At 42.3% G+C, this 27,562-nt stretch overlaps 1 protein-coding gene across 1 annotated transcript in view; it reads left to right on the forward strand.

The window, feature by feature from the left end:
- The window catches only part of LOC134528393 (uncharacterized), a 223,162-nt gene that overhangs the window by 185,830 nt on the left and 9,770 nt on the right, over positions 1-27,562 (forward strand). The window contains exon 4 of the mRNA XM_063361984.1: positions 26,542-26,691. Coding sequence (XP_063218054.1) covers positions 26,542-26,691 — 150 coding nt within the window. The remainder of the gene's footprint in view (positions 1-26,541; positions 26,692-27,562) is intronic.

Below are 27,562 nucleotides of genomic sequence, written 5' to 3' on the forward strand. Positions count from 1 at the left end.
ATGAATTTGTGTGCTAACCTTACCTAACCTAACCTTTGTGGCAGTCCTGCAATGACATTTTTCGGGGTTAATGTATTTCGGCGTTGTGGTACACAGAAGTTTTCTTAGCTGTCGGCGTTGTAGTCAATTTGGCATTCGGCGTTATGGTTTTCGGCGTTATTGTACGTTCGGCGTTTTGGTATTTCGGCGTTGTGGTGCGTCCCCCTGGTTGAGGTCTGAGGGGTCCCGGATGTGTGACGAACTTGGAGCAACACCTTGCGGTACTCTCAGGCGGGGACACAGTCAACCACAGGTTGGCTGCAAGAGGTCGAGGGGTTGTGTGGCAACGCTGCCTCGCGTTGTAGCATTTCCCCTAGCACCTCCAGTCGCGTTCCAATGGCTTATGCATAGGGACCGGAAAAATTCGCGGTTTCAATAGCCTTCAGGATAGACTGCACATTCCCCTGTACACTTGGGCAAATAACGCCAGTTCATTGGCTGCTGACTTGTGAGTCGTCTCAGCTGGTTTGTCTGTGATTCGATCCTTCTTTGGTTAAGGTTTTATAATTGGTTGAGATTCGTACAGATGAACAGTAAGCAAATAGCAAAATCATCTAAAAGGTATATGTATTTGACTTCTAGCCTATCGCCGAATGAATACGCGAATTTTTCCGGTCTCTACTTATGCATATCCTGTAAAGCCACGCTAATACAACCCTACCTTTCTCAGGGTGTACCGGCTGGTACCACGTGGATGTCCCACAGGTTGTGATAAAAAAGTTAAATAATTCCTTTATCCATCTGGGACTCGAACCTCTGACCTCTGACCTCCAGCCCGCCAGCCCGCGGGTTTGAACGGCTGGACATGTTGCACTGCAAATTATTACGATATTCAATTGTCCAACTTCATTATCTCCACCTAGATATTAACCCCGATATGGAGTATGCTAGGAGCTATTTTAGTATTTCATGATCTTGTCCAGTCTTCTTCGAAGAGTTCATTATCTTTCTATCTGGTTTTCCTTCTATTTCGAGCCCAGTCCGCCATGACCAAAAAATTAACCCCATCATGTGTTTTGACGAAACTTATTCAATAACGTTAATTTATTTCACATTAAATAATTATAATAATTAATTTTTAACCAAATACCATTTTTGATTGGAAAACAAATTAAATTCTTTCCCGGATCCTCTGTATAATTATTTAAATATTTACCTAATACATGTGTATGTATCTATGCACTTACAATATCTTCCGATGATTTTTTTCCGTACTTCCCTTCTTGCTTGTTTAATTAGTCAGTTCTTTACTTGTTGGTAAGGACCGGAAAAATTCGCGGGTTCAATGACCTCCAGGATGAACTCCATAGTTCTACGTACACTCGGTCAAATGTCACCCACTCATTGGCCGCTGTCACGTGAGACGTCCCAACGTAGCAGCCTGTGATTCGATAAAGCTTTGGTCGGGCGTTTCTCATTGGCCCAGAGTCATCCAGGTGAGTTGCGAGCCAATATGGCAGAGGCAGCACTGAGGTATAACTATTTGTATTTTAGCCTGTCGCTAAATTAATTCGCGCAATTTTTCCGTTCACTACTTGTTGGTATTGTCGTCATTTGACGAGTGTGTTTCCCGTTTGTCGGCCTTGAGGCGGGCAGCCGCGGGCGACGCGGGGCAAAAAGAGCCGGCAACGGGAACAACAAGACCCCCAGCTGTGCGCCTTTCGCATCGGCATTTCCACCCGTGAAGGTCGTCCCCGGAGGCCGCTGAGAGAAGCACGCGCAGGCGCGCGGTTATTAATTCCCCGGAGGACCGCGGAGAGGCGCCGGCGCGCGCGGACAATGGGCCGCCGTCGGCAACAGCTACTCGCGGACGGCTGCGGAAACGTGACTGCGCACAGCGCCTCGGCCGTTGTTGTCCGCGAACTGTCCGGGCGCACGAGCATTCGATGAACGCCGGCTGCACGCACGAAAAAGGATGACTGATTGTCCCGTTACGCACACTGTCCCGTTACGCACATTGTCCCGTTACGCTCATTGTACGCTTGCGCCGCATCTATCTCTCAACCAACTCGATTGGAACAACCGTCGATTTGACTTTTTCGAGGCACATTAAATTTGAAACACTCCCATTCGTTTCCTACTTTTCCTGTCATCGTCCTATCCTTAACAGAACAACACGGATTGGAAGAAGTTAAATAGCAAACATGTATAAAAGTTATGGTTAAAATAATCTGTTCGTTAAAGTAATAAACATATTTGAATTAATGAGTGCAAATAAAAGTAAATTTATCAATTAAATTGTAGATTTCATTTCACTACTTCTTTGTATCCATACAAAATAGTGATAATTCAATAAAAATGATTCAATTTTATTCATAAAAGTATGCAATCATTTCATCAATGTTTATTTGACCTTGTCACGTTCAACTATCGTCCGTAAACCGACTTTACAAAAAACCAATTTTTTTTTATCTCCGCTGAAATGGTCGAGACACGCGTGTCTCGTGATCGCGTGTCTCGCAGCTGCGTTGTTTCCTTGGTGTGAATCATGCTGCAACGTTCAGTGTGGTTTCCTTTAACCTCCTTCTCACTTACTAAACAAAAATTGCCTGAATGTGCATTATTAAAATTAATTTCAAGGTTACAGGAAAAAAATACGTCTTAAAGATAAATTACTTTAATGATAATGTAAGCTAAGCACTTATAAATCATTAAAGTACTTTTTTCCCTCTCATATTTATCAAATATATTTTCGAGTAACTATACGTTACCATACGAGCACTTCTTTGTCTCGATTGATTTTTGTTTAAAATTATGAGACTTCAAAACATTTTCAAAAATAAAATAAAACATGCCATGGAAATAGCTAAACAAATAAATTAACTGTAAAAACTTCTAATTTGTTTAGGTTATAATTTAATTCATCTGTCTGTCGAAAGTTGAAGCATGGAAAGCTTCAGACGGACAGGCAGATGAAAGTTTTACAGGGCCATCTGATTGGCTTGAGGTCACGTGATTGTGACGGATCACCGTGAGTTCAGCTTTATTGATTCCACCAAATTGTTTGCGTTTGCTCGTGAAAGTAAAACTCTAAACGTGGTTTATAAGGAATCTTTAATGTTTCCTTCATGTTAGTGTGCGTGATGTTCCCTAGGGGGGGGGGGAGGGGGGGGGACACCATTCCGGAAGGATAACCCCAGTAATCAGTAGAGTCCGGAAAAATTCGCGAATTCATTTCGTGACAAGATGAAATTCAAACACGTGTACAATTCTGCTGGTCCTGCTATTGGCTCGCAGTTTAACTGGAGTTCTCTGGGCCAATGAGAGACTATCGACCAAAGACGCATCGAATCACAAGCTACCAGTGGAGACGCCTCACAAGTTAGCACCCAATGAACACGCGTGTCTGCTTGAGAAATGCAGAGGATAGTGGAAGCTATTCTAGAGGTCATTGAATCCGCGAATTTTTCCGTTCTCTAGCTGATCAGTCGCAGTTTCATTAATTAGCTTATATTTGTAGTATTAAATAAATCTTAACAAACTAACCATACTTTGTTAAGTCCAATAAATACTCTCCCCACTGTACCACGCACCTCTGTCCCAACACACAGCCTCGAACTACTCTCTGGTCCACGCCGCGACAGAGATATTTGCAGAAGACCTGGAGAGTACAAAGTACTCAAGATCGGAAGATTACTAAGCAGACCTGATGGCAGAAGGGACAAGGAAATTGTAATTGTATATGTTAAGCGGATGTAATATTGTGAGGAAGGGGTCGAATTTCTCTCAAGTTCCTGTAATTAAAGAATACGAATCAGTTTTAGGATATAAGGAAGTGTCTAATACAAGAGAGAGAAAAAAGAGATCCTATATAAAGATAAACTGAACATCCTGCATAGGTTTCTTGGTGGTTCTTCCTGTGCATGGTGATTGAACCACCGGAGGAAGTACAAATATGTTGTTTAAAATGGATTATATGTGGACAGGCAATAAAACGGATTTGATTAACGGAAATCTATATGAGCAAATATAAATGTTGCTGAAATATATATGTATAATAATAATCGCATTTAACCATATATACATATAATCTATATAAATAATATATAATGGAATTATGCCCTTAACCCAAAATAAAATAATTAAGAGAGACAAGTAGTGGTTAATAATGTTACACAGAACGAAAAATTTGGAAAAGAAAATTTTTTTCTTGGATACTCCTCGGGATTTATATCGAGAGGGTAAAAGTTAAAAAATAAAAGCCTATAAGGAATAGTATTAGTGCCCCTGGTGCTCCTATCTTCGCACACAAAGTCCTCTCGTCGCCCGCTATCGCTCGCCAAGGGGTCACTGCTGCTCGCAGTTCAGCGTCCACCGGCTATACCTGCCGGCTTGTCCTTTGGAAATGTCCCGTAGCCCCCCCCCCCCTAAGTGCCGCGTTCATCAAAGGTCGACTCGAAGCCGCGAGAACAGTGGCGTCCTAGTTACGCCAGTTCTTGCGACGCGGCTCTGCGGACCTGGCGAACCCTGTAAGACTCGCAGCGGTTACCAGACGGTGGGTCGCGACCCACCGGTGGGTCGGCGGAAGGGTTACAGACGTGGGTTCGCGACTCGATCCTGAAACTATCAGAAACCATCGAATAAAACATCAGAAAAATATAAGAAAAATCGAACAAATCGAATTGTGTGCAAACACATATATATTGTTAAATAATCAACTGTTTTGCTACAAAGTGCTTATATTTTGTCAAACCATTTTTAAATCAGGACACAAATTGTTTATCAACAATCATTCGGTATCTTAAAAAAAATGGGTGCGTGTACGTATGTACGCGCGTGAGAGATATAGGGCCTACTTCTTTGGCATCATAAAAAAATTGTTTTTAGTTGCATGAAAATAATTAATTACAATAAAATATTAAAAGGGCTGGAAAAAGATAGTGAACACAGTCAATAAAGTTCAATTTAAATTTGAAGAATTAATTAAATAAAATTTAGAAAATAAAAAATATATGACATAATTTGTAATAAATATTATAAGAATCTTAATTTTAAATATTTATTATTGATTATTTAATATTTTATAAAATAAATAAATATATACATTTAATAATAAATTAAAATATGATTTTAAGTTTATTCATTTTTTAAATTTTTATTATTTTCTTAATCTAATATTCACTTTCCATTTTTATCAAAAAGTTTTCATTAAATTTTTTCATTTATTTTTATAAATATTTTTTATTTATTCAATTTAATAATAAATATTAAAAATTAATATTTTCATTTGATGTTCGATTTTAATTTTTATCACAAATATTTTATTAAATGTTTTATTAAATTTATTTCGTTATTGTGTAAATATTAAATAACCAATAATAAATATTTAACATTAATAATTTAATAATATTTAGTATTAATTATATTAAATAATCATATTTTAATTTATATCAATAAATAATACATACGGATAGTTAACCTCAATTTATTATATTGAAGCACTTGAAAAAGTATAAAGGCACAATTTTTTTTACATATATTTACGAATAGTAAATAATATTAATAAAAATAATCAATTTAAATCACTACTGAATATAATTTATTAGCAGATATATAATTCGCACTGGTATGAAACTAAAACACGTGTTGTGAATGTAGAAACTAGAAACACGTGGATAAATATTATAAATATGAAAACAGTGATCAGAGGCGACGAGCGTGCCAACATGCGCGACTAATAGAGGTTCTATTTCTATTTTGTGGGTACTAGGTTTTGTTCGAGACTTAATGAACGGTTTAGCAGGCAGCTTCAACCTGTTATTTTTGTGTTACAGTGATGCGCGTGCATCTTAAAATTTCACTCTCATCATTTTTTCATAACGCGCCTAAAGAAGTATAACTCCAAAAAAAGTAAAAAAAAATTATCTACCGCCGAGTTTTGAACCACAGCCATTTTGCAGATTGACCGCGCAGTATAACCACTGCTCTGACAGAAGTTTACGAGGAAAATATGTATTATATTTGATGTAATTCCAAAATAATGTGTATTTTTTAAACCTTGGAATTTATTTTTACTATGACTATTTTAGTTTACAAAATATAAATTCCATGGTAATTTCACTATCATAAAGTTTCATTTGGCACACCAATACGTTTGGTATGTCCCCTAATGTGGGTTTATGTTCATACACGTGGATTCGCCATCTTCCCGTGAGAATGTCGTCACATGGTGCGCGCGCAGCTTCAACCTGCTAATTTTGTGTTACAGTGATGCGCGCGCATCTTAAAATTTCACTCTCATCATTTTTTCATAACGCGTCTAAAAAAGAAGTATAACTTCAAAAATAATATATATGCAATATTTGATAGTAAATTATATAGCCTATACATAAGGAAGGGATACGATACAAATAAGTTTTTTACTCCACCATGGACCGATAGACCGTGGAGGTATTCCTATAAGGAAAGGTGGATCACCAGTTTGGGAACCACTCCGTCTAGAGGGGTTGAGAGAGACACCGTGCGGTTAGCGGGAGGGGAGAAGGTGTCCGGGTGAAGGCTCCCCCCCCCCCCCCCCCCGCTGGCCGGTGCACCGGACCGACTGGCCTGCCTCGTCTATAGCATCCTCGTAACATTTATCAAGAAATACTTACTGTCCAGGTTTTCCTTATCTGAATAACCGGTGCGAGTTATTCCGTCCGCGCGAGCCAGTGCGGACAGCTGCAGGATACGCAGACTGTCTCGTCGTCCTCGGCAGAGCTATCCCGCCGCCGACCAAGCGTCTCGGCCGATCAGGAAAGTCAGTTGCTCGCCTTGTGTTCCAGATCACTCGCGCTTCTCTTGTTCTGCTGTTCAGTCTCGGGCCGACCTTCGCCGGCTAAGCGCGTTGCCGCGCGGGTTCCGGTCATTTGGCTCCCAAGACCGGAGGGGAAAAAAATTACAAAACGGTTGAGTTATTAAGTCCTTGCGGCGACTGAATTACCGGGGCGACCTGTACGGGCAGTAACCTTGATTGCTTCGGAACATAATAACTCTAATCTGTGGCCGACGCAGAAGCTTGCGAATATGGAGAGTAGCCTTCGTGTTGAGAACCTAAATTTATCCCACTTTTCCCCAGAGTGCATCCTAAACATACTAGGTAAATTAATTTGCTTCTAATTTTTTTGATATCTTTGCAAACGATCTTTAATAAATTCGTAATATAATTGTATTTAATTCTTAATAATTTGCTATTAAATAAGTGCTTATTTAATGTTTTATTTTTATCAACTTAACGGCAAAATTTCATGTAAGTCCAAGCATAAAGTCGTGTGGTATACAGTTTCGGATTAGCCGTTTGTATGTAGCCTTCGTCTGCAAATACTTTTTTTAGTAAGCTATATAGCATTCATTAATAAAACCCTGAAAAAAATCAGGTACATATGTTTCTGGGACAAACTAATTTATATTGATTAAATAAATTATATAGGCCTACTAAAAATAAAGAGTTTTATGACGAAGGGTAAGTACGAATGGTTAACTCATGATTTAAGGCTTTCATTAGATGCTAGGCCTGGCATAAAATATGGTCTTTAACTTCGTGAAAAACATTAAATAAATACTTGTTAGAAGAAAAAAATATAAATAATAAAATGTGTTTTTTTCCCAAAGAATAACACACAACACCCCCCCCCCCCCCTTATTATATACTCCACTAATGTACAGGCGCCACTGAGCTTCGTTAAAACTGCTGTTGATTTTTCGCTATTGTAAAACTATAACGTTCACAAAAAATGTTGTGTATTTCTCTCCGTATTATCCAGCATTAGAACTCATGAATCCACGACTGCCCAAGTTGACAAACTTTGACTCGTTTTGCAATATCATAGAGTACTTTTTTTATTATATATATATTCAATGGTAAAACTAAGCAGTTCGAGCGAGGAAATGCTCTGCTCGAAGCGCGCTGTGATTGGCCGGCGTGTGCACAGACGCCTGTCGCAACCTTGGCTGGTAGAAAGTGCGCAGGACAGGCCCGCATTCTCAACGGAGCCGTCGTGACGTCACCTGACCATCTGATGACGAGCCTCCGTTCCGTTACCTGCCTTTTGGCAGCGGTTTGCAGCGCAGGCTTCCCCCGTCCGGCCTCCTCGGCTGGCACACGTCTGTGGACTCTGTGGACTCTGTGGAGTCTGTGGACTCTGTGGACTCTGTGGAGTCTGTGGAGTCTGCTGAGTCTGTGGAGTCTGACTGGGCCTGAGAAGGTCCGTGGTCACTGGAGACAGCGCGGCGTGTGATTTGGCAGTCCGCAGAGACGTGAAACCAACAACAAAGCTACAAGACACAGCCATGTGCTATACTAACATAATTATGCGACCAATAAAAAAATAGCATGCAAATAATTATTTATGAGAGTGTGCAGCATGTCTTAGTAAAAATAAAAGAGAAGTAAATTTTGCCTGTCTGCAGTAAGTAAGGTCCTATTCCTTCGGGCACATGTTGACATATATGCTTCGTATGATCACTAGCGACAGGAAATATTTGGCGGTTTCATTTCGTGGTAGGCTAGAATTCAAATACATGTACACTTATTTTGCTTTTCGCTCACGTTCATCTGGCGTACTGTGGTCCAATGAGAAACCGTTAAACAATAAAGTATCGAATCACAGGCAAACCAGTTGAACCGACTCGAGAATGCATAGTCCTGTGTAGTCCACCCTGAAGGCCATCGATACCGCGAATTTTTTTCCAGTCCGTAATGACTGGGGACCGGAAAAATTCGCGATTTCAATAGCCTTCATGATAGACTGCACATTTCCATGTACACTTGGGCAAATAACGCCAGTTCATTGGCTGCTGACTTGTGAATCGTTTCAGCTGTTTGTCCGTGATTCGAGCCTTCTTTGGTTGAGGGTTTATAATTGGTTGAGATTCGTACAGATGAACAGTAAGCCAAAAGCAAAATCTTCTAAAAGGTATATGTATTTGACTTCTAGCCTATCGCCGAATGAATCCACGAATTTTGCCGGTCTATAGTAATGACTAGAGACCGGAAAAATTCGCGGATTAATTTCAGAACAGGCTGGAATCAAAACTCGTTTAGCTTAATGCTGCGTCAGTGATTGGACCGCAATTTACCTGAAGATCTCTGAGCCAATGGCAAACACTCAACAAAAGAAGTATCGAATCATAAGAATCGCAGTAAACAGGTGTCCCGAGTCGGTAGCCAATGACCAGGTGATAGTTGCTCGAGTACATATAGAATCGTGGAGTATATCCTAGTGGTCATTGAAACCGCGTATTTTTCCAGTCCCTAGTAATGACCACAAGCAAACTCAGTAGGTAAGTCCAGCGTATAGCCACCCGACGCCTCGAGCATTGGGATTCTGACGCTTCAGCGTCTCCAAAATAAATCTTTCCGTAATTTTTTTTCGTGCGGGCAACAGTTGAATAAGCCCCCCCCCCCCCTCCCCCCGACTCAGCGCTGCTGGAACGTGGTCCCGGGCCGGGACTGCGCCACCACGTGACTTGTTAGCGCGCCGGGCTCGTTAGGCGCGCCCTGGCGAGGAACAGGCGCAGCTGATTTATATAAGAGGCGCACGGACCAGAGAGAGAGAGAGAGAGGCAGACCTGACGAGCGATAACAATTTAACTTTTTCTCAAAGGTGGTGGAACTGGTTTAGGCCCTCGGGCGTGTGTGTGTGTGTTGGTGTGTGTGTGTGTGTGTGTGTGTGTGTACAGTCCATCCGAGCTATTCTGATTCCCTCCTGGAAGTAAATTTTTTAAAAAATTCTCCCCCATGTAATTCCGCGCGAGCTGACTCGAACACGTCACTACCCCGTTCTCGCTACTCCGTTGGTCAGACGACACGTGGCTCGTAAATTATTATGGGATGAGTAGGGCCATGCATATTTCGCGAAAAGATACTCCAGGCCAGCTGAAAGTTAAAACACGGTAGCATCGTCTGTATTCCGTGATTGGGTGAGTTTCTTTCAAGAACAAGTCGACTGTTACAACACCAGTCACAGTGAGCCAGTGCAGAAGTGAGTGGCTCGGTCAAACAAGGCAACGACTTCTCTCGCAGACGGCCGCCAATCACAAGGAAGAAACTTTTGGCGATTGTATACCTTGTTGCAGTCTAATAGGCGTTTAGTTTGTTTCTTTTTCGCGAAAAATGCATGCTCTTATGGATGAGGAAGAAATTAAAATTTTCACCTTTTTTTCCCGTTTTTTTCACTCAAAATTTAAAATCGTAGAATCCGTTAAGTATAACAGAAATGTAGTTTTTATGCCGGACCACTAATAACTAGAGACCTGTAAAATTCGCGATTTCAAATCCCTAAAGGATAGACTCAATGATCCTCTACGCAATCGTACAAATTACATCTGCTGATTGGTTACCGACTCGTAACACCTGTTGACTGGAATGATCGTGATTCGCTAATTCTTCTGTTAAAGATTTTTCATTGGCCCAGAGTCCTTCAGATAAACTGTGGCCCAATCACTGAAGCAAAATAATGTCAAAAGTATTTGGACTCTATCCTATCGCGAAATGAATCCGCGAAGTTTACAGGTCTCTACTAATAACGATGTAAAAGGTCACCAAGTTGACATTTTCAGACTGTCTTTCTTTCTTTTTTTTGCTTTGTTAGTTAACAACTATTACAGCATGCTTTATTTCCAGCTTTTCCCAGTAACGCCACGGCAGCCATTTTGTGTGGTGTGTGAGCAGTGTTCGTGGTGTGTTGCTGGGAGGTCCAGACTCAGCAGACACTCAGAGGAAGAGTTCCCGCCGAGAGCTCGTTAAAAAAAGAGGCAGGACCGCGTCTGGAACTGTAATTGGTCGCCTGGAGGGATGGTTAGAGGGGGCGGGGGGCAGCATGCCTGGAGGCGACGACGATAGGTTAGGGTTGGCCTCGCATCGCTCATACTGACCTCCATGTACACTGCGCGGTTCTGTGGTTGTGCCTGGAGAACCGTCAGAACCAGCAGATGCAAAACAGTGAAGAATGGTCATAGAGACCGGAAAAATTCGCGAATTCATTTCGCGATAGGCTAAAATACAAATAGTTATACCTCAGTGCTGCCTCTGCCATTGGCTCACAACTCACCTGGATGACTCTGGGCCAATGAGAAACACCCGACCAAAGCTTTATCGAATCACAGGCTGCTACGATGGGTCGTCTCACGAGACAGCAGCCAATGAGTGGGTGACATTTGACCGAGTGTACGTAGAACTATGGAGTTCATACTGCAGGTCATTGAACCCGCGAATTTTTCTGGTCCCTACATATGGACACACGTGTTTGTTTACATGTGGTATTCAAACACTAACGTGTGCTCTAAATACACGTAAACGGAGACGGATCTCTCAGTACATTACACTATCGTGTCTGCCACTTCAACCATTCACGGAAACGTAACAAATGCCAAACAATGAGATTGATTTTTACAACTTCAAAAAAGTTAATTATATTTTTTTAAAACAAATTGAGCTCCGAGAACATAACATGATCAGATTTACTTAGGTAATAAATAACAATAAACTACAAATTAATGATACAAAATTAGATACGATTGCACATACTTGAAACAATTGTTAACACATGTAGGGCCGGGATTATGACCTTCGGTTAAACCTAGGGCTACATTTCAACTTCAAGATAGCTCTTATTTTGGTTATACGACCCTCGGTTAACGCCTGATTCTATGAAATATTCTTCCGGTCAAAGGTTACCGTGAATGAACTTAGGGCTAGCTGCTTAACCTGAGGTTAACGAGCTTCATAAAAGAAATTGGCGAGATATCAGGCGAGGTTAGTTTTTGACAAAGATAGTGAGGATGACTGTTTGGGAATTTCCAACGTAGTTCAATGCAGGTTTCAATGAACTAATTTAATACTGCACAAAAAATTCTTCTTCCAATTAATCGAAGTTTGGTTATAAATCAGTGTAGGTAGGCCTATCGCTGAGTCATAAATCATATTTGTCTTTAATAAATCCTAATGTTATAAATATAATATATACATGCGATGACTTAATAACATGTGTTAATTTACTGCATTTAAAGATTGCAAAACGAATGTCATTCCAACCAATAAAATTCGTGTGTTCGTGAGAAATAGCTTTTAATTAACTATCAGTATTTTTAGTTTAAATATATATGCACATTTATTCATATTAAAGTAATCCTATTCGGGATTTGAATGTACTTCAAACGACTCCAGACATAGGTCAATTTCGTCCGACTGCAATTAAATGTGAAAATAAAGGATATCCTTTCCCCCCTCCCTATCTTATAAAAGTAGTTGTTTTATGTAATTATGCTGCCAGATATAGTTTACAACATATATATTTTTTTGCAACCGTCATTATTACGATTCAGAATTTACATTATCAGACCAAAAAAAAAATTCAAAACGATAACTATCACACTAGAGGAAAGAGATGCCTTACAACACTTAAAAAAAAAACAAATGTAACCAAATTCTAGTTTATTTTATTACCAACACATCCAATATTACACCACACTCTTCGTCAAGTCTCGGTTGGCCAACCTCCGGCTAAATACGGGTCGTAAATCACCATTCGTTTTTCAACCGGAGGTTTGATTAGCTGTCGGTTGGCTATCCTGCAGACAGGTCGTTAATCCAGCCCTTAAATTGTAAGAACACGTGGCTACCACCGCAGCTAAATACTGGGCGACTATTGGTGGCCAGGAGTAACGTAAACGAAAGAGCTGGGCACTGCCGAAAATAATACGTACGGATCCGTGTCCGTGTCGTTGTAAACTTGAAGTAACAACTTGAAATACATTTTTTGAGGTGACAACGTCTAATAAATCGATGAACGCCGGCTGCACGCACGAAAAAGTGTCCCGTTACGCACATTGTTCCGTTAAGCTGTGTCCCGTTACGCTCATTGTACGCTTGCGCCGCATCTATCTCTCTTCCACTCGACTGTTTATAAAGTGAAGTGAAAAGTTAATGTGGTTTTCATTGCTTATTAGAACAACCATTTCGGCAATAAAGGTTAATTATTCTTGCATTTTAAAAAATCTGATTACTAGTATAATTTCAAGTATTTATTCTTTTATTATTAAAATAAAAATGATTCCATTTTATTCATAAAGTATGCAATCATTTCATCAATGTTTTGTTATGACTAGAGACCTGCAAAATTCGCGGGTTCAATGACCTCCAGGATAGACTCTACTACACTCTACACACTCGGGCAAACGCCACTTGTTCATTGGCTGCTGACTTGTGAGTCGTCTCGACCGAGTGTCTGTGATTCGACACTTCTATGAGTGAGGGTCTCTAATTGGCCCTCATTAATCCAGATTAACAATGAACCAGTGGTAGAAGCAGCGCTAAGGTATAATTATTTGAATTTAAGCATATCACGAAATGAATCCGCGAATTTTGCAGGTCTCTAGTTATGACGTTGTCACGTTAAACTATCGTCCGTATAACCGACTTTACAGACAACCCTTTTTTTTTTATGAACTGCTTGCGACCTCTCGAGCGCTTCTCTGCTTTGAAACCCGGGCGATGTTTGACAACCTGGATCACGTGTCGAGTGAGGGCGCTGCAGCACTCTTGGCTGGAAGCTCTGCTGACGAATGAGCAGTTCCACGTCGGGTCCAGAAGCAGCCTGCATGTCGCAGTGCAGCTCATGTACGCAGCCTGTCTCATCCATGTTGTAGGTGCTCGTGGTCTGCGTTGACACACAAGTAAAACATAGGACTTTTGTCACCCACCACGCCCCACCTAACCTCGAACGACCAATCAGTCTCCTTAGTGTGAACAAAACGAAATTGTAAGAGTATTCTTAATTTAAGTGAACAGAGGTATTAAACCTGTGAAAACATGTTTGACAGTATCCTCACATTTAAGTAGAGACTGGAAAAATTCGCGATTTCGATTACCTCTAGGATAGACTCCACAACCCTCTACACACTCAGGCAATTGCCACCTGCTCATTGGCTATTGACTCGTGACACCAGTCAACTGGGACGCTTGCGATTCGATACTTTTTTGGTTGAAGATTTTCCATTGGCTCATAGTCCTTGCAGATAAACTGTGAGTCAATCACAGAAGCAATATAAAGATACAGTTGTTTGGATTATAGCATATCATGAAATGAACCCGCCAATTTTTCCGGTCTCTACACTTAAGTAATAGAATGGAGGTAACCAAACTCATTTTGCATGTGCACTATGCAGCCTACCATTTGATTAACGAAGAGGAGTGATGATTTCAACCATGTTATTTTTAAATTTTTCGCGTAGCTGCGAAAGGTTTTCGATATTAAATTGTAAACAAAAATTATATAAAATCACATTTTTATTTAGGCATTGCTCCTTAAATAAACGCTTCATAAAAAAATGTTTCTCGTAAGGGATGACGGGCGGACGTGATCAGGAAAGACCCTGCAGCTGTGCTTCACGGCTCGCACTCGGCAGAGGGCGGGGTTTGAGTCCCAGGGCCGTGTCTCCCCTCAGGCCAGGGAAGCCTTCATTTCACAGACGAGAGAGCCACACCCGAAGTTACCCCAAGTTCATGCTCGCTTTTTCCCCCCGCTCTATCGCATTGTATAAACCGGTGTGGTATTAAATTTTGCGGTCGATTAGGATAGGTTAGCTACATTATAAATACTTTAAAACATTGTATTATTAGGTAAGTATATCTTTAAAAGATTTGTGCAATGGGAGCGCATGACTTGATGTAAGTTTTTGGACATACGCCATTGCTAAGAACTTTTTCTGTTGAAGAAAAACTAATAAATAAAAATACACAAGAAAGACAAAAAACACACAAAATTAAGCAAACAATTGCTGTTGTCAACAAGAATATAAACACCACAAAATATTCCGAAACTTCCGAAAATCTTGTTTCTGTTTTGGTAAAACTATTTTATTTTTTTGTCTTTTCGTTTTGTCGTGTTTTTGTCTCGTTTCAACTGTTGTGCTGAATTATTTTGGTTTCAATATTTTTGTGTTGTCATCATTTGTGTGTTTTTTTGTTCACTTAGTACTTTTTTCTTTGTTTTTTCTTTGTTTGTTGACCATATTTCTGTTTCGGAATATTTTGTGGTGTTTATATTCTTCTTGACAACAGCAATTGTTTGCTTAATTTTGTGTGTTTTTTGTCTTTCTTGTGTATTTTTATTTATTTTATTTATTAGTTTTTCTTCAACAGAAAAAAGTTCTTAGCAATGGCGTATGTCCAAAAACTTACATCAAGTAGGTAAGTATAGCTACATTAAAAATACTGTAAAATTATTTTATGGTTGCTTAGCAAATAACTTTTTAATATGTAGCTATCCAGGGCTAGGAAACCGTTTACATGATTTCATAGTATCTTTAATGTGGCTATCCTAACCAAATCAACCGTCCACAATGTTTTAAAGTATTTATGATTTAGCTAACCTAACTTAATTGACCATTAGTTGTCATGAGTTACAATGAACAAAAAAGAAAACCGAAGATGCACGAGGGAAGTTTGGCTCTCTCGTCTGTGAAAAGAAGGCTTCCGCTCAGGCCACGGCTGTCCGCTGGGGCCTGGCGCATCCAGACCAGGCGAGGAGGTCGTGTCAAGGGCAGCGACCAGAAGTATTGACGATCACTAGGGGACAGGAAATATTCCCGAATTCATTTCGCGATGTAGGCTAATATTCGAATATCTTTGAGCTGCTCTCGCCGTTGGCTCACTGTGTTTCTAGACGACTCTGGGCTAGTGAGAAACCCTCAACCGAAGAAGTATCCAATCACAGAAAACCCAGTTAAGAAGATTCACAAGTCAACAACCAACGAACTAGCTGTTTGCCCGACTTAATAGAGGAGACTGTGTGTTCTACCCTTAAGGTCATCGAACCCTTTAATTTTTCCAGTCCATAGCGGTTACGTTTTCCGTTAGGCTAGAATCCATATACTCATATATTATGATTTCGTCTGCGATTATTTGGTGTGGAGGACTTTGAGCCTATGGGAAACCCTCAACCAAAGTAAAGCCATCTTTTGAGTTTTGCAGCCACGGACAGTTGACATTCAAGGACATGAATTTTTCGCGGAAAAAAAACTGATCGCAATAAGGTATGCCCACGCTAGCGACTGTTCCCTTTTAATTGGCTGCCGTCTGCAAGAGAAGCTATTGCCCTATTCGGCTCGGCCATTCAGGAGCTTCCGCAATGGCTGGCTGTGATTGGTGCGCTAACTGTGGACCCAGCCAACCGCGAAAAACGGACAATGTTTTAACCCACAGCTGGTCTGAAAATATCTTCACGAAAAAAATTTGAATTTCTATTAGGTATGCAACAAGGTATACTCGCACCAGCGATTTCCTTCCTTGTGATTGGCTGCCGTCTGCGAGAGAAGTCGTTGCCTTGTTCGACCGAGCAACTCAGGACGCGTTTGCTTCCGCGCTGAATTGCTGTGATTGGTGTGCCGTCAGCAGACAGCCTCTACCAACCACGAGACACAGACGATGATACAGTGTTTTTAACTTTCAGCTGGTCTCGGAATCTTGTCGTGCTATATGCGTGGGCCCCTTTGATAGGGCCATGCATATTTCGCGAAAAGATACTGAGGACAAAAAGAAAGTTAAAACACTGTATAGCATCGTCTGTATTCCGTGATTGGGTGGGTTTCTTTCAGGAACATGTCGATGATTGTTACAACACCAATCACAGTGAGTTAGTGAGGAAGCAAAAGCGTCCCGAGTGGCTCGGTCAAATAAGGCATCGACTTCTCTCGCAGACGACCGCCAATCACAAGGAAGAAACTGTTGGTGCAGGTATACCTTGTTGCAGTCTAATAGGCGTTCAGATTATTTTTTTCGAAAATGCTGCCCCCTACCCATTGGCCATTGATAGAGGCCGGAAAAATTCGCGGGTTCAATGACCTGTAGGATGAACTCCATAGTTCTACGTACACTCGGTCAAATGCCACCCACTCATTGTCTGCTGTCTTGTGAGACGTCCCAACGTAGCAGCCTGTGATTCGATAAGCTATGGTCGGGTGTATCTCATTGGCCCAGAGTCATCCAGGTGAGTTGTGAGCCAATAGCAGAGGCAGCACTGAAGTATAACTATTTGTATTTTAGCCTATCGCGAAATGAATTCGCGAATTTTTCCGGTCTCTACCCATTGATATTTCTCCAGGGCGGGGCGGTATACCTGGCTCGCAGCAGGGGAGAGATAGTAACGAATGAGAGGGCTAATTGCAAGCCGCGGCAGGACGCGTGGGCCGATCTGATAGGCTGCCGGCAGCGGCGGCCGTTGGGACACGTCCGCCCGTATTTGGACGCCGACACACACTCGTCGTGGGTTTCACTCGGCCGACCGCCGCCGAGTTACCGTCGGCCGCGGGGGTCGTCGACCTCCTCCTCCGTGGTCCCGGGCAGATGTCGCCAAGGGGTCGTTACCACAACGCCGAAATACCACAACGCCGAACGTACAATAACGCCGAATACCATAACGCCGAATGCCAAATTGACCGCAACGCGGACAGCTAGAAAACTGCTGTGTACCACAACGCCGAAATACAGTAACGCCGAAAAATGTACCACAACCTAACCTAACCTAGGCTAGCCTAACCTAGCCTAACCTAACCTAACCTAACCCAACCTTACCTTACCTAACCTAACCTTTGTGGCAGTCCTGCAATGACATTTTTCGGCGTTAATGTATTTCGGCGTTGTGGTACACAGCAGTTTTCTAGCTGTCGGCGTTGTAGTCAATTTGGCATTCGGCGTTATGGTTTTCGGCGTTATTGTACGATCGGCGTTGTGGTGCGTCCCCGTCGCCAAGGACCACCCTGGCCGGCGCGTCGCACGCGTCTTCGCCTCTACGCGCCGGGAGCCAATCCGCCGTGCGGTCTTCGCGTCGGTAAGGCGCCTCTCCGGGACTTTAAGTGGTTACCTAATAGTTTTGTGGTGGAATATTATTTGTACCATTTACAGCACTGTGTGTACACGTTTTCATACTTAAAAAAGTCTGTGAAAAACTCTTTTTACCCTGTTCCATTCTCCTAAACGCAGGATTGAAAAACAGTTTTTTTTTTTTAAGTTTTTAATAGTAGTGACAATATCTTTTGTATAGGTTTCACGGTCATTAGAGTAACACAATTTTTTTTTTCGCTCTGATATTTATTAACATATTTCCTGATTTACAAGCGTCATTTCTTACATGTCTGTGTCTCAGGAATTTTTTTGTATAAAACATCAAACTTTAAAAAAATTGGTTGTCTGTAAAGTCGATTTACGGACGATAGTTTAACGTGACGTCATAGCAAAACATTGATGAAATGATTGCATACTTTTATGAATAAAACTGAATCATTTTTATTGAATTATCACTATTTTGTATGGATACAAAGAAGGAGTGAAATGAAATCTACAATTTAATTGATAAATTTACTTTTATTTGCACTCATTAATTCAAATATGTTTATTACTTTAACGAAGAGATTATTTTAACTATAACTTTTATACATGTTTGCTATTTAACTTCTTCCAATCTGTGTTATTCTGTTAAGGATAGGACGATGATAGGAAAAGTAGGAAACGAATGGGAGTGTTTCAAGGATGATGTGAAGGAAAATGGCTTACCCAACACCAAGATGCAGTAAAAAATAATATATTTGCGCCACGGACTCTGCGGCAATGCTAGGAGGAACGGGTTTGCAAAGAGCAATGAAAATGTTACATTGAAATGCATGAAAACAGAATTACGCCACGGACTCGGTCTCAATGCTAGGAGGTTCAGGTTAGCAAAGAGTAATATAAAATGAGCGTAACAGGACACAGCGAAACGGGAAAATGTGCGTAACGGGACACTTTTTCGTGCGTGCAGCCGGCGTTCAACGATTTATTAGACGTTGTCACGTCAAAAAAAAATGTTTCCAAACTTAACTTAAAAAAAAAACATTTAATGGAAAAAGCTACACATATAAACAAACTTAAAAAGAAGGTTGCCGGCAACAGGTACCTTGCTAAAGTTATGGAGTTTATTTCATTCGTCCATTTGTGGAAAGTTGAAGCTTGGCAAGGTTTTCACGGACCGACGGACGGCTGGAATTGTCCGGGTCACGTGATCGGCTGCAGGGTCTCGTGATTGAAGGACGGACGGGTGACGGACGGAAGAGACGAATCAATGTTTGAGTGAGTTTGTTTGAAAAATTAATCTACGTGTGGCCGAATAGTGTGCGTATTGAATTATCAACATTTTAAATTTGCGTGTAATTAAATTTCTTGGAGAATTTGTTGTCTGGCAAAATGCTCAAGTATTTAAACTTCCACCAGGCGTGAAACTGAAAGATGGGTTCTTCCGGCAATGAGAAATGGCGTAGAGACCGGAAAAATTCGTGAATTCATTTCGCGACAGGCTAAAATACAAATAGTTATACCTCAGTGCTGCCTCTGCTATTGGCTCACAACTCACCTGGATGACTCTGGGCCAATGAGAAACACCCAACAACAAGCTTTATCGAATCACAGGCTGCTACGTTTGGGACGTCCCACAAGACAGCAGCCAATGAGTGGGTGACATTTGACCGAGCGTACGAAGACCTATGGATTTCATCCTGGTGGTCATTGAACCCGCGAATTTTTCCGGTGTCTAGAAATAGGTGTTGTTGTCCTTCGACTTCACGGGCGGAAGGCAGCGAGGCACCATCGCAGGATCGCACTGCCGCGAGTCCCTCGGAAGACGTCGGTGCGTTGTGCCGCTCGACTTCCTGCCCGGAGGGGGGTGCGGGTATGTTAGGGTGGCAGGGAGGGGGCAGGCAGGCGACTGGTTCCGCGCGCCGCTGCCATATACAGGCGGGCGCCTCCTGCGGGCAGGCGGTCAGCCGGGCGCTTTCCCTTTCCCTCGCCGGCCTGACCCTGCTTTCACTTGCGCTGCCTCGCCGCGGTCCCACGCCCGCTCCCCGCCTGGCCCCGGCCAACCGCGGACAATCAGCGGACACGTCGATATGTTGCACGCCCACCGACCCCCCGCGGGGCAGGACTGGTTCGGCGTCGGCTCGCAAGGAGATGCTTATCCCAGCAACATTGCCGCCAGATCCCCCTTTGCCCATTCGACTCGTGCCGGAGACATATCTAGCCTCTACTAGCTGTCCAGGCTAGTGCCGGAGACATATCTAGCCTCCACTAGCTGTCCAGGCTAGTGCCGGAGACTTATCTAGCCTCTAATAACTGTCCAGGCTAGTGCCGGAGACATATCTAGCCTCCACTAGCTGTCCAGGCTAGTGCCGGAGACTTATCTAGCCTCTAATAACTGTCCAGGATAGTGCTGGAGACATATCTAGCCTCCACTAGCTGTCCAGGCTAGTGCCGGAGACTTATCTAGCCTCTAATAACTGTCCAGGATAGTGCTGGAGACATATCTAGTCTCTACTAGCTGTCCAGGGTAGTGCCTGAGACGTATATAGCTTCTACTAGCTGTCCAGGATAGTGCCGGAGACTTATCTAGCCTCTACTAGCTGTCCAGGATAGTGCTGGAGACATATCTAGCCTCTACTAGCTGTCCAGGGTAGTGCCTGAGACGTATATAGCTTCTACTAGCTGTCCAGGATAGTGCCGGAGACTTATCTAGCCTCTACTAGCTGTCCAGGCTAGTGCTGGAGACATATCTAGCCTCTACTAGCTGTCCAGGGTAGTGCCTGAGACGTATCTAGCCTCTACTAGCTGTCCAGGATAGTGCTGGAGACATATCTAGTCTCTACTAGCTGTCCAGGATAGTGCTGGAGACATATCTAGCCTCTACTAGCTGTCCAGGGTAGTGCCTGAGACGTATATAGCTTCTACTAGCTGTCCAGGATAGTGCCGGAGACTTATCTAGCCTCTACTAGCTGTCCAGGCTAGTGCCTGAGACGTATCTAGCCTCTACTAGCTGTCCAGGATAGTGCTGGAGACATATATAGTCTCTACTAGCTGTCCAGGATAGTGCTGGAGACATATCTAGTCTCTACTAGCTGTCCAGGATAGTGCTGCAGACATATCTAGTCTCTACTAGCTTTCCAGGGTAGTGCCTGAGACGTATCTAGCTTCTACTAGCTGTCCAGGATAGTGCCGGAGACTTATCTAGCCTCTACTAGCTGTCCAGGATAGTGCTGGAGACATATCTAGCCTCTACTAGCTGTCCAGGATAGTGCCGGAGACTTATCTAGCCTCCACTAGCTGTCCAGGCTAGTGCCGGAGACTTATCTAGCCTCTACTAGCTGTCCAGGATAGTGCTGGAGACATATCTAGCCTCTACTAGCTGTCCAGGGTAGTGCCTGAGACGTATCTAGCCTCTACTAGCTGTCCAGGATAGTGCTGGAGACATATCTAGTCTCTACTAGCTGTCCAGGATAGTGCCGGAGACTTATATAGCCTCTAATAACTGTCCAGGCTAGTGCTGGAGACATATATAGCCTCTACTAGCTGTCCAGGGTAGTGCCTGAGACGTATCTAGCCTCTACTAGCTGTCCAGGATAGTGCTTGAGACATATCTAGCCTCTACTAGCTGTCCAGGCTAGTGCCGGAGACATATCTAGCCTCCACTAGCTGTCCAGGCTAGTGCTGGAGACATATCTAGTCTCTACTAGCTGTCCAGACTAGTGCTGGAGACGTATCTAGCCTCTACTAGCTGTCCAGGCTAGTGCCGGAGACGTATCTAGCTTCTACTAGCTGTCCAGGATAGTGCCGGAGACTTATATAGCCTCTAATAACTGTCCAGGCTAGTGCTGGAGACATATATAGCCTCTACTAGCTGTCCAGGGTAGTGCCTGAGACGTATCTAGCCTCTACTAGCTGTCCAGGATAGTTCTGGAGACATATCTAGTCTCTACTAGCTGTCCAGACTAGTGCTGCAGACGTATCTAGCCTCTACTAGCTGTCCAGGCTAGTGCCGGAGACGTATCTAGCTTCTACTAGCTGTCCAGGATAGTGCCGGAGACTTATCTAGCCTCTAATAACTGTCCAGGCTAGTGCTGTAGACATATCTAGACTCTATTAGCTGTTAAAGTTAGTACTGGAGACATATCTAGCCTCTACTAGCTGTCCAGGCTAGTGCCGGAGATGTATCTAGCTTCTACTAGCTGTCCAGGATAGTGCCGGAGACTTATCTAGCCTCTAATAACTGTCCAGGCTAGTGCTGGAGACATATCTAGACTCTATTAGCTGTCAAAGTTAGTACTGGAGACGTATCTAGCCTCTACTAGCTGTCCAGGCTAGTGCCGGAGCGTTAAGCCGCTCATTGCGTCAGCGCATATCCGAGGTGGGGACTCCTCTAAGCGTGCTCTAAGAGATTAACAAACAACAATCACATGTAGAACAACATTCTAGACTATTACGTCTCCTGTTGAGCAAACACATCGCCCTCAAGTCTAGTCACGATACCTCCGGTTCTCTGCCAGTCACCTCGAGGTGGACTCCACAGTCCCGGGCACGCCCACGCTAACGCATTCCCTTCACTTGCAGCGGAGTTGCCAGACGTGCATTGTTCACTACCGTGCTTTAACCTTCTCATACATCCAAAAGGGGAAAGGTAGGAAAAGGTAGTAATACCAAAATAAATAAACCACCATCAAGACAAGTTAAAGTTTTTGGCAGATTTCTCAAACACGTTAATATTGCCCATCTTAAAATTCTTTAGAGAACTAAAAAAAACCACACCAAACAGCAAGATCATAAGATATCAAAAAAAAAAAAAAATCTGTAACTCATTTACTTTATCATAGAAAAGGGGAACTCTAAAGGTTTCGTTCAGCTGAAGTAAACAGGCATTAGCGTCTGCATGTAATATAAACATTACTCTTTGCAGTACTATCACTACCCAGGTAACATATTATCTTCTTTCACGCCACAACATTATTCATTAAACTTGGTATGTACATGCTAGAAAAATGGCCAACCAACATTTGCCTAAAACTTCAAATATAACTTGCAAGTAATTTATAGACCTCTATGCATTATAATAATTAAAATGTATGCTTAGGTTAATATAGATTAATTGATTTTGGCCATATAAAAGAATAAATACACAATAAATATAAAAGACCAATATTTCTCGTAGGTAAAGCACACTCTTATAATTATTAAAAGTAAATATTTTTACGAACGTGAGCAAGGCCGCGACACGTGCAGGTGCACAGCTGGCTGACATCACGTGGCCGCGCAACATGAGACGTTCCGCGCGCATCTGGGTCGCCGTTTACCCTCCCTCCAGCCCTCGGCGCTGTTAGTTTGACATCCGAAACCTGACAGCTGCGGAGTTACGCGAGTCGCCGACACGTGTTTCGAGAGATTTCTGCCGTCGGGTCGGCGCGGAATGACGCGACTGGCTCCAGCCGCGCTCGTGATTTCTGGAAAGCGCCTGGGCTGATATAAAAGCCGGGGGACGCCGGCCTCAGGGAGTTGAGCAGTGGAGTCAGTCAGAGTTCAGGCGGTAACTTTCCCGCGGCGGAGTTTCCGAGGCGATAGTGCCGTCTTTACCCTCTTCTCTACCTCAAATTCAGCAGGGTCATGCATATGAGAGAGGGCATCCGCCACACAATTCTCCTTCCTTTTTATGTGCTGGATGCGAAACCAAAAATGCTTCAGCCGCATTATCCATCGTCCGAGTCTCCCGAGTTGACGCGGATGGGAAAATATCCACGTGAGGGCATCATTATCGGGCATCAGATCGAATATCGCGTGCTCCAAATAACACGCAAATTATCTCCATTCCCACGATGCAGGCTAGCAACTCCTTCTCAAAGACGCTGAAGCCTTGCTCACAATCATTTAGCTTGCGGCTGGCGTATGCTACGGACCACGATGTCCCTCCTTCCTTGAAGCAGCACCGCCCAAACGGCTAAACTGAAGACATCAAAATTGCAAGATGAATCGCTCGTCGAATCTTGACTGGTGGAGAACAGTAGGGTGAGAAATTGCGTATTTAAGATCTTGGAACGCTTGTTCTTGCTCATTACCCACTTAGAGCATACATCCTTCTTTAGGCGGTTTGAGAGAGTGCATAACTCTGCATAGTTTGGGATGAATTTTGAAAATATCATAGCATGCCCAAAAACAAAGGCATGTGGTTGCTCCTCTTTCGCTTTCCCAAGGGATCCCTCAATCTCGTTTCCTTAAAAACTCCTGGCCTCTTAATTTTTGTGACACTTATTGACCAAGTGGTCAACCTGGATGGCCCATGTGTTGAGTTCATCCAGATTATTAGACCATGGCACGAAGGAGCATTGCTGCCTAATAGCAGGACCTATTTTTTCCAAAACAAGGTTAAACAACCCTTCCTCTGAATACTCCTTTCCGAATACTGCCGCAGCTACTCTAATGTTTTGGATATATTTCTCCATGCGTTCCCCCTCCCGTTGAAAACGTTTTAGTTAGGCAGCCTCTAAATCTTCATTTTCGGGAAGTGACAAAGAAGCACTCAAAACCTGTTTTTAATGGTTTCCCAGTTTTCACCGTTGGCCAACACATCCAATAGTGCCTCCAAGGCTACACCCAAACACATGGGGATTAATCTCTACACTAACCCGTTATCAGGAGTAAGGAGAAAACTCCGCTTAATTTTGTCAACAGCTAAAACAAACTTAAATGACTCGGTGGGTTTATATTACTTCAACGGCGGAAGATTTTGGAAGGACGACCAGACTAATGGTATTTTAAACTCACTCCTCCTTGGGCCACTTTCCAATCTTTCCGATCCTTCAGTTGCCTTATTATTCCACTTTATGTACGCAATAAACCATTTCCTTAAGCAATCAATATCCGCGCTTTCCTTTACTCTAGGTAATGCCTGCCACAACTAAATTTATTTTAAGTTCTGCTTCGGAGTCCTGCAGTTACAAGCGGCTTCACAGCTTCCATGCCACCCGTGCAGTAACGCCCCTCGGTGCTCCGCGGCGGGCCTCAGGAGCGGCCTGCTCGTCGGGCGTTGCTACACCCGGCTGGTGGGGCCGTGACCCCTGGAGCGAGGCTGTAGCGGGGAGTGTTGCGAAACAAGCCGGCACCGCGTCCTGCCACCACCATCGATCACGGCTCGCTCGCCGCGCGGTACCTTCTGCGGCTGCTCTGACGGCGACAGGTGGGCGCCCTTCGCCTCGACCGTGTTCCGTTACCTGCACTGACGCGGTCACGTGCACAACCACCGCGTGACGCCATGCTGAGGGAATGTGATTGATCCAAACACAATCTTTTACACCACGTTAGTTCGCCATTTTTTATTTTAATTTTTTTTATACTGTCTGCCATCGTCTGATCATGGGTTTTTTTTATGTTTGAAAAATTATATATTTTTTGTCCGTTATTGAAATTTTGTAGTTACACTTCTTTGGGTGCATTATTGAAAAACTATGAGTGAATTTTTACGATGTGTGCGAATCATGCAACGAAATTTTCATAGGATGAATAAAAAAACGCTTACATACAAGAAAATGGTTACGTACAAATTAAATTTATATTTGTGCTTTTATATCTTATACTTTAGTGATTCTTTTTTAATACTGGTCCATATCAAGGAAAACATTTATTTATTGTGAAATATTAGTGATAGAAATTGTGATTATAAACTTTTTTAAGTGAGCTATTTATATAAGTGAGGTTATGTTTCCGTATGGATAACGATGTCTGGTTGCTTGTAAGCTTCCATTGTAGCTGGCAGGAAGTGTCTGTGGAGGGTTTTGTAGTCTCTTGGCCATTTTAATGGCAGTGTTTAATGAGGTAATGTTCCCTTATGTATAATTTATTTTCATTATAAATTTATACATTATTATTTAATAAATAATTAAAATTAATAAATTGGAATTATTCACTCAGCATATTTATTGATTTCCATTACTAATTAAAATTAATTTGTTATTTTATTAAATTAAATAATTAATTTTATATATGTGTTTATATTAATACTTAATACTGAATATTTATTTTAATTTTTTAACTTGATAACGCGCGTACATAATTACACGCACCCCTTTTTTTTATGATAGATAGTGTAACCAGTAATGGCGTGTGTAAAAAAAAAATCCTAAATCGATCTTTCTCATTCAAATAACCATTAGAAGAACCTTGCGTTCAGGCGCTTTCTGATTAGCCCCTCGCATGTGCTGCTTCATTTAATGAAGTTAACCACAGCCAGTAACGAAACGTTGAAAACGTATGAATATCTAACAAACGGTAAATTTGTCTTGCCGCTAAGTACTGTCTGTTCCTAACAGGGAACGAAATACTTTCTCGACTCTGCAGCAGACTTGAATAGGTGTTGTGTGTGTGTGTGTGTATGTGTGTGTGTGTATATATATAATTTGTGTCAAAATAAAAAAGAACCGCAAGAATCATAAAATTGTGTCTTTTGATGGTATTATTACAGTTGTATACATTCTGGGAATATATATATATATATATATATATATATATATATATATATATATATCAATTCTAAACACCAATTATTATTTCTCAGAAGGAACTATTTGTAGCAGTATTGATGGCTATATTGATTACAAGACAGTCCATTCGTTGTGTACATGTCTCGCTGAGTGAGAATGAAGGGTGGATGCACAGCTGAGGTGTGTGTTGTGTGTGTTTTGTCGCAGGAGCTGGGGCGGTCACGTGACAGGCTGGCCACGCCCTCCCCCGCCCCCCAGCACGCCGCCACGCTCGGTCGCCGCGACAAGAGCGGCGGCAAGGACTCCAGCTGGTTCAAGTCCCTCGACCGCACCAAGGCCAAGTCCTCCAGGACCAAGGTGCACATGCCTGTATTCTACAAGCTGTCCATAAAAATTGGTTGTCTGTAAAGTCGGTCTACGGACGATAGTTTAACGTGACAACGTCATAACAAAACATTGATGAAATGATTGCATACTTTTAAGAATAAAATTGAATCATTTTTATTGAATCATCACTATTTTGTATGGATACAAAGAAGGAGTGAAATGAAATCTACAATTTAATTGATAAATTTACTTGTATTTGAACTCATTAATTCAAATATGTTTATTAACTTTAACGAAGAGATTATTTTAACTATAACTTTTATACATATTTGCTATTTAACTTCTTCCAATCTGTGTTATTCTGTTAAGGATAGGATGATGATAGGAAAAGTAGGAAACGAATAGGAGTGTTTCAAGTTTAATGTGCCTCGAAAAAGTCAAATCGTTGGTTGTTCCAATCGAGTGGAAGAGAGATAGATGCGGCGCAAGCGTACAATGATCGTAACGGGACAATGTGCGTAACGGGACAATGAGTCATCCTTTTTCGTGCGTGCAGCCGGCGTTCATCGATTTATTAGACGTCACGTCAAAAGAATGTCCCAGTTCAAATTGTATTTTATAACGGTTTAATTTAGAGTATTTACAACAAATCATACATCAAATCGAGGGTAAACTAACCTAGTTTTTCCTTAACAAATGTTCAATATGTGCTCCTTTAGTTGAACGACGCACGTCCAACCTAAAGTAGAATTCTTCCCACACTTTGGTCAACACGTCCGGAGTAATGGGAACAATAGCCACTTCGGTTCAGTGTCTCAACCCTGGCAAATCATTAGGTAGCGGCTGAATGTAGACACGCTCTTTTAAAACGTCCTAAAGGATAAAAATTCGCTTGGCGTTA

Source organism: Bacillus rossius, chromosome 1 (assembly GCF_032445375.1).
Source record: "Bacillus rossius redtenbacheri isolate Brsri chromosome 1, Brsri_v3, whole genome shotgun sequence".
In the NCBI taxonomy this organism is placed as follows: Eukaryota; Metazoa; Arthropoda; class Insecta; order Phasmatodea; family Bacillidae; genus Bacillus; species Bacillus rossius.